At 53.2% G+C, this 14,601-nt stretch overlaps 1 protein-coding gene across 1 annotated transcript; it reads right to left on the reverse strand.

Annotated features, from left to right (window-relative positions):
* Nucleotides 1-1,438: 1,438 nt before the first annotated feature.
* Nucleotides 1,439-12,550, reverse strand: Grm2 (glutamate metabotropic receptor 2). Its single transcript, XM_090323591.1, has 6 exons — nt 12,438-12,550; nt 9,896-10,457; nt 6,312-7,149; nt 3,999-5,074; nt 2,224-2,437; nt 1,439-2,024 (listed from the first exon to the last, which is right to left on the reverse strand). The coding sequence occupies exons 2-6, from the start codon at nt 10,340-10,342 to the stop codon at nt 1,951-1,953; spliced, it is 2,649 nt and encodes an 882-aa protein (XP_090179717.1). The 5' UTR covers nt 10,343-10,457; nt 12,438-12,550; the 3' UTR covers nt 1,439-1,950.
* Between the last annotated feature and the right edge of the window lie 2,051 nt (nt 12,551-14,601).

A 14,601-nucleotide genomic window follows, 5' to 3' on the forward strand; every position in this document is an offset into this window, starting at 1 on the left:
AAATTGTCAGCCTAAAAGTTCAAGCCCTAGGCCAGGCATGCACGCACGCGCGCGTGCACATGCGCACACACACACACACACACACACACACACACTGCTATATCACAGGTCTTCCTGAAGTTACTGCATTCTTCTGGTTCAGTATTCGCTGTCCTCTGAGCCACTTGAGGGCAGCCGTGTCTTGCCCTGAGTCCCGTGGCTGGGTGCTGGCGCCCTCTGCTGGTGATCCCCAGATGGCAAACTTGGGAAATAGACCCAAGCAGGCTACAGCATTAGGTTTATCTCAGGGGCTGACATTCCCTTAGCCAAAAGGCCCAATGCCAACCCCCGGGGGGGTGGGGTGGGGTGTGGGGGGGTTGATGGCTCACGCCTGCCATCCTAGCTACTCAGGAGTCTGAGATCTGAGGGTCACGGTTGGAAGCCAGGCAGGCAGGAAAAGTTTGAGATTCTTGATCTCCAAGGAACCACCAGAAAGCCAGCAGAGGAGCTGTGACTCAAAGTGGTAGAGCACTAGCCTTGAACCAAAAAAGCCTGGAGCTTTGTGCGGTGGCTCACGCCTGTAACCCTGGCTACTCAGGAGGCTGAGACCTGAGGATCAAAGTTCAAAGGCAGCCAGGGCACAAAAAGGACCTGAGACTCTTATCTCCAGTTAACCTCTAGAAAATGGGAAGTGGGGCTGTGGCTCAAGGGTAGGGTGGTGGCATTGAGTTGAAGAGCTCAGGGACAGCGCCCAGGCCCAGAGTTCAAGCCCCATGACTGACAAAAGAAATAATAATTAATAATGATGATGATAATAATAATGTCCAAAGCAGAGTCAATAAATGTCATGTTTGGTCCAGGAAATAGAAACGAGTTTTTTTCTTCTTCTTTCCTTGTCTGTTCATTTGTCTGTCTTTGGGAAGGTAACAGGGGCACTGAAATGGGGGGCACATGGAGTGAGCAAAGGCAGCTGTGGTACTTACTAGACACTGAGTAGAAAATGAACTAGATAACCTGTGGGAGGGGAGGAGAGGGGAAAACTCAGGGGGGAGAGAGTGAGGGAGAGATCACCCCTCCCCCACACCCTAAAACTCAGTATGTCACATTTATGGATTTATTTATTTATTGCCCGTCCTGGGGCGCTTGAACTCAGGGCCTGAGCACTGTCCTTGGGTTTTCTCAAGGCTAGGACTCTACCACTTGAGCCACAGCACCACTTCTGGCTTTTTCTGTGTATGTGGTACAGGAATCGAACCCAGGTCTTCATGCATGCTAGGCAAGCACTTTAACCACCAGGCCACACTCCAGACCCCTCTATGTCACCTTTATCATAACAGTAAAAAGTATGCAAAACATTTGGTTTGGGAAGGTGAGAAAGGTGTGAGGCTCCTATGATCCAAAACAAAGAATGGTTTGTTCGTTCTTTTCTTTCTTCTTCTTTTTTTTTTTTAAACAAACACTTTATTTACAGAGAATACAAAATAAACCACAGGACAAAAACTACTGTACCAGGGAGAGGAGGGAATAACCATGATTATAACCATGCTCTCCATCCCAGAGTAAGTGATATAAAAAAAAAATTAAAAAGGCCCTATGGGGGTGGGGTGGGGAGGGCGGGGGAGGGGCCAGAAGCACCTGTGCAGATTGAGAACCAAGACCTGCAAGTCCTCAAATCACCTTTGTTCCAGGGTAGGGGATGGGGAGGGGGATCCTGGCTTTCCCCCCCAACCCCCCAAACCCTAGACCTGGACAGCAGGGGACAGAGCTGCTGATCAGTTTCCCCCATGTTGGACCCAGGCATCTGACTCTAAAGGGCTGGGGTAAAGAGATGGGTAAGGGACAGAGGGGACATTATTGCAGAGTTCAGCCGGCTTCCTCCTGGCCGTGGGTTATTGATGGGTCTGTATTGGGTTTGGGGGAGCAGCCATGTCAGGGCAAGGAGTGGGGGGGGGTAGAAGAGGGAGAGGGGGTTCAAAGTGATGACGTGGTTGAGTCCACCACCTCACGGCCGTTGCAAACAGTTGGGACAAACTGAGAGCCAGAGCCTAGGGGAAGGAAAGCAGACATTTTTTTGGGGGGGTGGCGTCCCGAGGTCTTCCATGGAGGGAAAGTAGAGGTCTGTGGAGAAGACATGTACCCCCCCCCACAACCCGCCACGTCTCCCTCTGTGCCCAGAATCATCTGATCAACACCCCCCCCCCCCAGATAAGGAGCTCTCAGCAGCCTGGGGCGTGGCCATCGTACCTGAGGATGTGGGTGCGGATGGCTGTGTGGGGTGCTGTCCTTGGCCGGAGCTGCCCCGCGCGGCCGCACTGCCGAAGCGGCTGGTAGGCGTGCGGTGGCTCACCACGTTCTTCTGCGGTTGGAAGAGGATGATGTGTAGTTTGGGAGCAAAGAGGCAGCCGAGCACGACGGAGCCACTGAGGCTGACAGACACACACATGGTGGTGGTCTGTACCTGTGGGGGGAGGAAGCGGGGAGGGGAGGGGGAAGAGCAGGCCCAAGTCAGGGCGGTTTAGCCTGGAGGCCTCAGGCTGGGTAGGAGGTAATAAGGGAGATAACGGGCTTCATTTGGGCTGGGAGTTTGGCCTAGTGGTAGAGGGCTTTGCCTAGCATGCAGGAAGACCCGGGTTCGATTCCTTGGTACCATATACACAGAAAAAAAGCCAGAAGTGGTGCAGTGGCTCAAGTGGTAGAGCCCTAGCCTTGAGTAAAGGACAAGGTCCAAGGACAGTGCCCTGGGATTACCGATGTGAGATACCAGTGTCTGGCGAGGAAGGAGCCTATGTCTATATGAAAATCGCCAAGCAATGTCTAGAAAGGCTGCACATGGTTCCAAGCATTAGGCCATTTTCCTAAGAATACCAGCTGTGTGTGGAACACTCAAGGGTATGTGTGTGTAGGTATGGAGTGCCAGCATGGAGTATGTAAGAGGATACACACACACACACACACACACATATGCAAGTGTTTGAGTGAGTGTGGGTTTGGTGAGCGTAGAGACAGCAGTGTGTACATGCTGGGCGTCCAGGTATGTGTGGTGTGTTTCCATGTATGCAGGTGGGTGCATTTGTGCTCAGGTGTGTACGGGTATGGGCATGTCTCTGGGGCGTCCTTATGACGATGATTGACATGCAAATGCAAATCATATGCAAATGTGTGCGGAGTCTGAGCAGATTCCTTCCCTAACCCTAGCAGGTGGCCAGAGCAGGTGCAGACAGAGCCACCAAGCCCAGTGGTCTCTTGTCCCCAGCACTTTGCCACTACACTTCTGTCCCATGTGCCAGGGTTTGTGCCACAACCTCTTTGCTCTTTTAATTATTCAGGCTCTCTGCATTCTAGGCTGAATGGTTGTTTTGTTTTGTTTTGTTTTTTTCAGTCACAGGGGGCTTGAACTTAGAACTTGGGTAATGCCTCTGAGCTTTTGTCCTCAAGGATAGTGCTCTATCACGTTGAGCCGCAACCCCACTTCCAGTTTTGGGGTGGTTCATTGGAGCTAAGAGTCTCATGGACATTTCTGCCCAGGCTGGCTTTGAACTGCGACCCTCAATTCCCAGCCTCCTGAGTAGCTAGGATTATAGGTGTGAGCCACCAGTACCTGGCTTACTTCTGGGTTTTTGCTGGTAAGTGGAAATAAGAATCTCACACATTCCCACCCAAACTGACTGTGAACTACAACCCTAGCTCAGCCTCCTGAGTAATTAGAATTACAGTCCCAGCTCTTCCTTGTTTCTTGATTGCCCTCTCCGGTCCATATCCCTCAGTGACACGAGGCAGAGTTTTGCCCATTAAGACTTATTTCTATCCCCCGAACTCTTCCTGCCATCTTCTAACTTTCTCATCACCTGTCATTTTCTCCCAGACCTCATCTCATCCATTCCACCTTTCTCCTAGGACTCTCCATAAACTGTGGGCACCCCCTGAGTGACCATTCCCTTTCTCAGAGCTTCTGAAGGAAACTGAGGCAGGGCATCTGGGCTCTCCCCTTTTCCCCACCCCTCCCCCTATAGATGGCTCACCCGATAATCACTGGAAGTGACATAGAAGATAGGCAGGAATGCCAGCCAGATAATGCAAGTAGTATACATGGTAAAGCCGATGAATTTGGCCTCGTTGAAGTTTTCGGGGCACTTGCGAGTCTTGAAGGCATAGAGCGTGCAGAGGGCAATGAGCAACACGTTGTAGGCTAATGAGCCCAGCATGCTGGCATCGCGATGGTTACATCTCAGCGTGACCACCTCCCGCCGTTCCGGGGCCGTCTCCTTGCCCGTGCCTGGCGCCTCCACCACCAGCCAGGCAGTTACAATAAGCAGCTGGCCCGAGATCAATCCAAGGCAGATGGCTACCTGAGACGCCGGGCTGATGAATCTAGGTCTCTGGGTCCCTTCCCGGGCCCCACCAAAAATACGAGCAATACGATTGGTCTTAGTGAGCAGGGCCGAGTAGCAGACGGAGAAGGCAGTGCCTAACCCGAGGCGTCGTAAGGTGCACACGGTGGTGGAGGGTTTGGCGATGAAGATAAAGGTCATGCAGTAGCACAGAAAGACGCCTCCCAGCAGGATGTAGCATAACTCCCGCCCGGAAGCCTTCACCACAGGGGTGGTATTGTGCCTCACAAAGACACCTAACACAAACAGGGTAGCCAGGGCACCCAGACAGGCAATAGTGACAGGCCCCACCGCCCAGGCGTCCCCCCAGCGGATGTATTCCTGGGGTAGCTCAAAGCAGCCAGTCAGGGTGGCATTGGGCCAATAGCCTAACCCACAATCGGCACAGGTGAACTCGTCCAGGCGGTACTCGTACGGTTGGCAGGGGATACAAAGCCAGCAGCACACCTCGCCTGGCTGGACGCTCTTCACCTCGTTGGGGAGACAGGGTTCACTGCAGCGAGAGGCAGGTAGAGGCCCGGATGAGGCGGAGGCCCACGGGATGAGGCTGGTATCCAGAGTCAGGCCTTCCGCCCAATAGCCCACCTTTTGGTACCGGTAGCGCCCATTGGCGGTGCGCAGGTAGGTGAAGATGTTATAGCGTCCAATGCCATCCCCAAAGCGGTCAAACCGGACTTCGCTGTGGGTGTCGGCCGGCCTGAAGGGGGCTGGGGGGAGAGGGAAGGAAGAAAGGGTTGGATGGGTGGGTGGGGGTCGGCATGATGTGATTTTATTTATTTTTGTGGGGGCTTGAATTCTGGGCCTGGGCGTTGTCCCTCAGCTTGTCAGCTCAAGGCTAGCATTCTACCACATGAGCCACAGCGCCACGGCCGACTTCTGAACTTTTCTGTGTATGTGGTACTGAGGAATCAAACGCAGGGCTTCGTGCATGCTAGGCAAGCACTCTACCACCAGGCCACGTTCTCAGCCCCTTCCAGTTTTGTTTTTTAATAGTTTGAGGTCAGTCTGGGGGTGGAGGGGGGCATGCAAGACTATACTTGATGGAAATGGGACTGTAGCTCAAAGTGGCAGAGTTCTAGCCCTGTGACTGATTAAAAAAGAAGAAGAAGAAGAAGAAGAAAGAACCCTAGTTGAAAAATGACTGAACTAAAACAGGGCTGGGGGAATTATTTACGTGGTAGAGCACTTGTCTATAGCATGAGACCCTGAGTTCATATCTAGTACTGCAATACATACATACATACATACATACTCACTGTACACACACATGTATATCTACCTCTAAATCTATATGTGGTTATATAGAAATAGATCTGTATTTGTATATATAAATATATATGCATACATAAAATATCTGTATACGTATAGATATACGTAGACAGACAAGTCTATATATTGATATCGAGATCCAGCTATATTTATACCTGTCTCTCTCTACGTAGATCTATATCTGTAGATAGATACAGAGCCAGAGCTAGAGATACATGCCTACGATGGCTGCATCCATACCTAACAGGCCATATTTATTTTCCTGTTATTGCCTAATGATACAGTATAATAACAATATATAACATAAGCTACTTGCATTTGCATAATACAGTGCTTTTGCATTACATTAGGTGTAAGTGATCTAGGGATGATTTGAAGTAAGCAGGTTGCTGTACACACTACCTCATCTTTATGTAAGAGCTAAGCAGCCTCTACCTCTTTAAAATTTTTATTTTTTATTTTTTTATTTTTTTTTGCCAGTCGTGGGCTTGAGCTCAGGTCCTGAGCACTGTCCTTGGACTTTCTCAAGGCTAGAGCTCTACCACTTGAGCCACAGTGCCACTTTCCGGCTTTTATTTCCTGTGTATGTGGTTACTGAGGAATCGAACCCAGGGCTTCATGCATGCTAGGCAAGCACTCCACCACTAAGCCCCAGCCCCAACCCAGCGCTATTACCATCAAACTTGACATTGAGCACGAAGTCCTTATAGAGTCGCCGCCCATTGACTGGCCTCATGGCCTCACACAGGCCCGTGGTGTTGGGACAGAGGGCCCGGTGCATGTTGTGTAGCGCGTGGGCCATGGCGTACACGGCGTTGACCACAAACATAATCTTGGATTCTTGCTCAAAGGGTACTGCCCGGAGAGAGTGAGCGGCACAGTCTCGCTGCCGGAAGCTACACTGGAACCTCTGTTCCCAGAACTCCCGGAACCAGGGATTCCGACTATTGTTCCAAGGGTCCAGGCTCTGGAAATAGGAGGCAAAGTCACGGATGGGGTAAGAGGCCAGCTCAATGGTAATGGCTCCTTCGGCCGCCCCCTCACTGCGTGCCACCACACTCTCCAAGGCCCCCCAACCGTCACTGGCTACCCAGATGAAGCTGGCATTGAGGCGCTGGGTGGCAGCCAGGAGTTCGTGGGCATCCTCCGATCGGGTGAACAGGACAGCCACCCGGGCGCTGGGCTTCTGCAGCAGAGCTCGAACGACACCCTCAAAGGCGGCTCTGTTCATGGCCCGGCCTACTTTCTCTGAGGTGGCCACGCAGATGTTTCGGGCACGGGCCTCCAGTTCGAAGGCCTCGATGCCCGTCTCGCCATAGTCTCCCTCAGATGCCACAGTGGATACGTAAGTCCAGTTGAAGAAGCGGAGAATCTCGGCCATGGCCTTGGCTTGGAAGAAGTCTGGGGGCACAGTGCGGGCAAAGTAGTCGTAGCGGGACTTGTCGCTCAGCTTGGCGCTGGTGGAGGCGTAGCTGATCTGTGGGATCTGAAACAGCCGCAGAAGATTGGCTACCTGGGGCAGAGGTAGAGAGTGCAAGGATCAGAGACCAGAGATGGAGATGGTCCCCCCACATCTCGGGGCCTCCCCCCAGCCCCCCAGGAGAGCTCTGAGGGTTTCTTCTTTCAAGAGTATTCAAGAGCGAGATTGGGAAGGTGGCCTAGTGGTGGAGTGCTTGCCTGGCATGCATGGAGCCCTGAGTTCGATTCCTCAGTACTACATACACAGAAAAAGCTGGACGCAGTGCTGTGACTCAAGTGGTAGAGTGCTGGCCTTGAGCAAAAAGAAACTTTGGGGATTGAGCCCACCTTGAGTTCAAACCCAGAACCCACACACTCACACACACACACACATATTCAGGAGGCTGAGAGCGGGACATATAAGATTGAGGCCAGCTCTGGTGGACAAAATCCAAGAGACTCTTATTTGTGATTAGTAAAAAAAAAGAAAAAAAAGCCAAAAGTGGAGGTGCAGTTCAAGTGGTAGAGTGACAACTGTGAGTGAAAAAGCCAAGGGAAAGCCAGAGGCCCTGAGTTCAAACCCCCAGTACTAACACACACACACACACACACACACACACACACACACACACACGACTGAGTCTAAATTTGCTTCTACCCATCAGCAGAAGGGAATTTCTATCTGTTCATAAGGGGGGGGTTCCCTCAAGGCCAGGGTCCTGAGCCACACCCAAATCATATGTGTGACTGGGTTGACTCCATTAGGGTACTGGGATGTGCCAGGATCAGAGGGAAGGGAGGACACTGGATGGGATCTGGCAGGCTCTGGGCTCTCAAGCTCTCTCATTTAGGGGCAAGTAAGTCTCCCTTCAGTGTCAAAGAAGGCAAAGAATTAAAAAAAAAAAGGAAAGCCAAGGACCCAAAGCTTGGTTTCTTTTGCATGAACCCGGAATACACAAAGCTCCTGGCTCTTTTCCTGCGTGCCTGCATTCTATCTCCTGCTCTTAGGTCCCTAGGGCTGGAGGAGTGAGGTAAGGGTTTAGTAGTGGTGGGTAAGTAACAGCAGGCCTTTCCCACAGGAGAGACTACGTCTTGTACTGAAACTGAAACGGCAGGACACAGGATCTTTCCCAAATCTCCCTGTTCCGAATCTTTTCCTTAGAGCAGATTAAAAACAATCACACACTGGGAAGTCATCGTGGCTCATATATGAAAACACACACACACACACACATACAAGAGGAAGGGCAGGAAGGAAGAGAAATCGTTAATGGGTGGGTAGAGTCTAAAGAGAAAGGGCTGAGTCTCGCCTTGATCCAGACATGGAAACCAAAACAAAACCCAGCCGGTGGTGGCTCATGCCTGTAATCCTAGCTACTCAGGAGCCTGAGATCTAAGGATCTCAGATCAAGGATCACGGTTCAAAACCAGTCAGGGCACAAAAGGACCTGAGACTCTTATCTCCAATTAGCCTCTAGAAAAGAGGAAGTGGGGCTTGGCTCCAGGGTAGGGTGGTAGCCTTGAGCTGAAGAGCTCAGGGCGCACTCAGGGCAAGTTCAAGCCCCATGACTCACACAAAACCAAACCAACCCCCCCCCCCAAAAAAAAAACCCAGCCTGCTGTTGAAGGATGGGTTCTTATGCAGAAAGGAAGTAATTGGTTTCCTGAATAGAACCATGAATGGAGGGTTATTGGAAAGCACCCCAGAGGCATCTGAAGACAGGAGCAGGAGGCTGCATACCCATCTCTCTGCCAGCCAGGCTACTGATGTAGATAGATGGTAGAGAGATGCTGGCCCAGCCTCACCTTCGTGAGCTGCTACTCAGCCACCTCCACTCATTTTGTACTAGTTGGATAATCTAGGCAAGCACTAGACCATGCTCCCAGCTCCTGATATTTGTTTGTTTGTTTGTTTGTTTGTTTATTTTTGTCTGGTCAGTGGGATTTGAACTCTGGGTCTGAACGCTGTCCCTGAGCTCTTCAGCTCAAGGCTACAGCCCTACCCTTGGAGCTATAGTGCCATTTCTTGTTTTCTGGTGGTTAATTGGAGATAAGAGTTTCACAGTCTTTAGTGTCCAGGCTGGCTTTGAACTCCTCAGATCTCAGCCTCCTGAGTAGCTAGGATTATAGGTGCGAGCCACCATTCCCGTTCTGACTTTATTATTATTTTTTTGTGTGTGTGTGTCCATCCTGGGGCTTGAACTCAGAGCCTGGGTACTGTCTCTGAGCATTCTACCACTTTAAGCCACAGAACCATTTTTTGGCTTTTTTTTTTGGGGGGGGGGTGGGTCTTGGGGCTTGAACTGTGGGCTTGGGCTCTGTCTCTGAGCTCTTCAACTCAAGTCCAAGTCTACTACCCTACCCCTGGGCCTGGACCTTGTCCCAGAGCTCTTCAGTTCAAGGCTACTGTCCTACCCTTGAGCCACAGGCCAACTTCCAGTTTTTGAGAGGTTAATTGGAGATGAGTCTCACTGTCTTTAGTGCACCACGCCTGTCTGGCTATTTTTTTTTTTGGCTTGTTGTTGTTGTTTTCTGGTAGCTAATTGGAGTCTCATGGACTTTCTTGCCTGGGCTGGTTTTGAACTGCAATCTTCAGATCTCAGTTTCCTGAGCAGTTAGGATGACAGGCGTGAGCCCTGGTGACGTGGCTGCCAGGGAACTTACTTATTCTTCTATTCTTCAACTCTGGAACAATCAAACAAACTGTGGATCCCCTCTCTTCCAGTGCTCAGCAAGAATTCTGGGTCACCTCAAGCCTCCCTCCCCTCGGTAAACCCCCTAGGCGGGTCACTTCCACATACCTGGATGGAGACATCACTGTAGGAACCACCAATGACTCCGGTGATGGCCGTGGGGGAGTCACCGTGGGTGGCATAGGAGCCGTCGGGGCAGACGTGGCGTGATCCATCAGCACCCCGGCTGAGGGAGGCACGCACGAAGTCCAGAGCCTGCTCCAGGGCGTGCGTGTCCTTGGAGCAGGTGTCTAGGATATGAGCCCCCAAGCGTACCCCAGGTAGCAGGTGGGGGTCACGGTTGATGCGATCCAGTGCAAAAAGCATGGCCTCCAGACGTTGGATACCCCGATGCTCATTGACGGGACCACATTCCTCTGGGCCACCCTTCTGGTGCACTGGAAACAGCCCCCCCAGCACCAGGTCCCCTTCCAGGGTCAGTACCTTCTTGGCTGGACCCTCAGCCACAGCACCCCATAGAAGCAGCAGTGCCAGAAGCCCGAGCAGCGATCCCATGGCCTCCAAAAGAGACCTGGGTCTCCAGGGGATGGGGGCAAAAGCAGCAGAGAGAGGAGGAAATAGGGGCCAGGCAAAGGAGAGACAGGAAGAGAGATAAGAAGAGACCCAGCTCCTGCAGAAAGAGAGAGAGAGACAGAGACAGAGACAGACAGACAGACAGACAGACAGACAGAGAAGTGGAAGCTGAGAGAGTGGCGGCCCCCTTCTTTTCTTTCTGGCTTCCCTTTGTCACTCTGTCTCTCTAGACACCCCTTTCTTGGGTACTCAGGAGCTTTGCAGAAGGTGCTGTCACTAACTGGGCTGAGAACTTCTGGGGTCACAACCTCCTTTGGATCTGCCTCTCAGCTTTGTCTTGAGCTGGGCTAGAGGTGGGTCCAAACTCAGCAGAGAGGAACTGGACAGACAAAAGGACAGGAAATCCCAGAGGATGCCAAGTCCTGTGTAAATAATCCAAGCATGCCCAGGATTCTTCCACAAACCTCCAATGAGCCCGAGGACAGGTGTCAGAGTTACAAACTGAAGGACCCCAGATTCCCAGGGAAGGGCGGGGTGGGGAGGGGAGCACTGATATTTGAAGACCCACCAGGGAAGAGGAGGGAAGAATCTCCCAGGGACTGTCTCAAACTCTAGGACGCATGGAGCCCAGGTGAACACTTAATAGTCTTAGCCTCTGGTCCTTCAAAGAATCAGAGTTTTCTGACTGATAAAGGAATGGAGATACAAAGGTCTTGAAGAGGCTGGCTTCAGAATAGGACTCTAAGGGCTGAGAACGTGGCTTCGTGGTAGAGTGCTTGCCTAGCATGCAGGAAGCCCTGGGTTCAATTCCTCAGTGCTACATACATAGAAAAAGCTGGAAGTGGCACTGTGGCTCAAGTGGTAGCCTGGAGCAAAAGAAGCCAGGACTGAAAAAAGAAGGGGGGGGGGTCCTAAACAACCACAGGCCCTAAGTTAGCAGGGAGAATAGATGGGAACGTATTGTGTGCATGGAGGAAGGTGGAGGGGGTACTTGGTTTGGTCAGAATCACCCAAGAGTGCTGAAGTGAATTCTGGAAGCCTTACCGCTATGTAGGATGCTATCTGAGACTTTGCACCCCAAAACCCAGCAGAGAAAATCATCACGTCCAAGCCTCCTCAACCTCAGGCTTCAGATCCCTGTACCCCCCTAACCCTGGCCCTCAGAGACCTCCTCCCTTCCTCTTCCACTCTGCACTTTGCCTTCTGTACCCCAATTGTCTCTTAGGGAGACCTTCTCCCTCTGTCTCCTACTTTGCATTCTATTATCTGTCCGTTTGCAAACACCCACCCCACAGAAGCTCTTAGGTTCATGCAGGCTTGGGAAGGTTTTGGGAGAGGGATATACAAATTTCCTCAGAACAGAAGAGGAAACTGAGGCTGAAGGGGAGAGCAACTAGTTGAAAGACCACTTCCTTCCCCTCCCCTATGTCCTGGCCACTGAAGACAGGAGACCTTCACTGGTGACAGGACAGGGGGACTGAGATCCCATGGGGAGCCCCAAAGAAAGAGCTCAGCTCAACCAGGCAAACAGGAGAGAGAAAGCAGAAATCAACCCAGATGGGGCAAGAGAGCCAGGTGAGGGGCTGAGCCCAGGGAAGGCCTGGCTGGATGGAAGCTCAGAGGCGGGGAAGAGGAGTCTAGCATTAGGGGGGTGAGGTGGGGTGGGGAGGGAAGGAGGGTGGGTAAGGGATTAAAAGAAAAAAAAAATCTGGGCAGGGGGCAAACACGCTGGAGAGGCTGAGACAAAGACAGACGCACAGACAGCAGGACCAGAGGATGTTGGAGAGGGAGAAGGAGGAAGGAGGATGATGATGATGATGAGGAGGAGGAGGAGGAGGAGGAGGAGGAGGAGGAGGAGGAGGAGGAGGAGGGAGAAGCGGGATGCAGGAGGAGAAGGCGGGACGGGAGACTGCCTGCCTTCCCGCGTCTCCCCGTGAGCTCTCTGGGAACGCAGTGTGGCTGCGCCCCCCTCCCCAACACCTACACCCGGCTCAGGTGCCCCAGGATGCGGGATGGGAGGGATGGGGGGCAGGATTAAGGAAAAGGACCGGGCAGTAGCCGCATCCCCGCCGCTCACCCGTTCCTGGCGCGCCCCGCTCTGGCTCTGGTGCCCGGGGTGCGCGCGGGGCTCCGGCGGCTGCCCGGCTCCCGCTTCCTGCACGGCTGGGCTCGCAGGGTTTCTGCGCTCCGGCTCCCTCGCTCCCCCTCGCTCTGCCCGCCCAGCTGCTTTCAATCGCGGCCCGCCCCGCCCTCCCGGCTCCCCCACGCCCACCCCTCTTCCCCTCCCTCCGCCTCTTCCCTCCCTACCTGATCCAGGGGTCCCCCCTGGAGCTGTCCGCCGGCGGCGTGGTGCTGAATCCAGCGGTGCGCCCCGCAGCCCCTGGCGTCCACCCAGGCGAATGGAGTGGGGGGGGGGGGGGTCGGGGAGATTGGGTTTGCCAAGGGTCAGTGAGGATGGAGAGGGGCGCGGTGTAGGAGGGAGGGGGGCGGTTTCTCATCTGCTGGGGTAAAGGAAGAAGGCAGCTCGCTCGGGGTGGCAGGTAGCCGGGGCACACACAGCGGGGGAGACAGGGTACCAGAGCCGGACCTGTTGACACAAGTCTGTGGTCACATCTGGCTTTTGGTTGTTTTTTTCTGCCCACCCACTGACAAGAGGCTCCATCCATATACCAGCACCCCCTTCCATCCTCCCCCCCTGCAAATGAGAATTAAGGCCTGAGTCACTCTGGGAAAGATTGGGAGAAGAGGGGGTGGGGGCAGAGGAGGGGGCCTCCTCTTCCTGCGGACGACCTTTAAGGCGGCTACCCCTCCTCCAGGAATCCCAGCTCCTACCTACACAGGGCCTGGATGGCAGAGATATCGACCTATGGTGGTGGTGGTGGTGATGGTGTTTTGGGGTCAGGCATGAGGGATAAAGAGGCGTTGGGGAGAGGGGAGAGCTATAGAGGGGGAGGGGGTGAGGAAAGGCTCCTGGGTATAGCTGGGGAGGAGGGAGCAAGAGCTTGGAACCCAAACAGAGGGAGGACAGCTCCGGAAGGACTGCTTCCTCCCTCCGCAAGATGAGGGACGCCCCTGAGTAGGGGTGGTGGATTAATGAGTGCTAGGCTGTGCCTCTGCTATGTGGAGAGAAGACTCTGAACCCCCAGATCTGGTCAGCAGAGGCGGTGTGACCTTCCTTCAGCAGGGGCACAGGGACAAAGCATCCACTGTCCTTTTTTTCCTCTACAGGTGTCAGCCACTAGCAAGGTCAGCTCATATCCTGCTGATGAAAATACAAAGCCCAGACCCCTCAGGCCTCTCCGTGTGTGTGTGTGTGTGTGTGTGGTATGTTGTGTGTACAATGGGGGGACCACAAGGACAAGCCTGGCTGGACACAGAAACCCGACATCCTACTGCTGTGGAAAGCACAGAGCTCTGAAACAAAACCGACACATCAAACCCAAACAAACAGATCTGATCTGGAGACAAGGTGGCATCAGGATGAGGGTTCAGAGCTGTCAGACGAGGCTGGGGAGACAGACACACGCTGTCTTCCAGCTCCACCGGCTGCTCTCACACCCAGGCTGGCTCAGAATGACTGCTCCCTGGGGTAGGTGAGCGATGGGCCAGGCTCTTAGAGCAGAGGGGTTGGCAGCAGGAGGGTGCTGAGGTAACAGAATTGCACCACGATGCCAGCCACACTTCCTGCCCACTCATCGAGGCAAGCTCACAGGAGGCACAGGCCTTGCCACGCACAGCAACAGCGGTACAAGGAGCCCATCACATGGCTGCCGGGCGTCGCCCTGTCCCAACTGCAGCACACAAGACACACAGGGACCACTCAGCTGTGCTGCCACACGCCCGACTGCTCCTATGACAAAGATGTAGACCTAGCTTTACCTGCATACCTCTACACAGGCAGAGACAGCCATTCTATATAATGGGAATATCGAGACCGCCCCTGAAGTACACGTGATGCATCCTCAGAGCCACACACAAAGCTCAAGATGAGTAGCACATTTCTTTGGGTGCAGCCACACGCGGTCCAGATGTGCCTTCTCATACCATAATGGACACCGCTGTACCTGGCTTTATACACGGCACACACCGCGATACCAGGCACCCCACCATGTGTGAGTAACTGTCATACGAAGAAGCTCCCACCTCTTTCTGGCCAGCTGCACACACTTCTACAATGCCACCAGAGACCATTAACTCACTCAAACCACACCAACACGTGCACAAAGCCGCCGTCATTCACA

The sequence above is a fragment of the Megascapheus bottae genome, chromosome 32, assembly GCF_031878675.1.
Source record: "Megascapheus bottae isolate mThoBot1 chromosome 32, mThoBot2.hap1, whole genome shotgun sequence".
Lineage (NCBI taxonomy): Eukaryota > Metazoa > Chordata > Mammalia > Rodentia > Geomyidae > Megascapheus > Megascapheus bottae.

Coding starts and splice junctions, on each gene's coding strand:
- Grm2 (XM_090323591.1), bottom strand. CDS start 10,342: ATGGGATCGCTGCTCGGGCTTCTGGCACTGCTGCTTCTATGGGGTGCT. Junction 5,075..6,311: donor GCTCAATGTCAAGTTTGATG/GTAATAGCGCTG, acceptor CTCTCCCCCCAG/CCCCCTTCAGGCCGGCCGAC. Junction 2,438..3,998: donor TCACTTCCAGTGATTATCGG/GTGAGCCATCTA, acceptor CTCCCCCCACAG/GTACAGACCACCACCATGTG.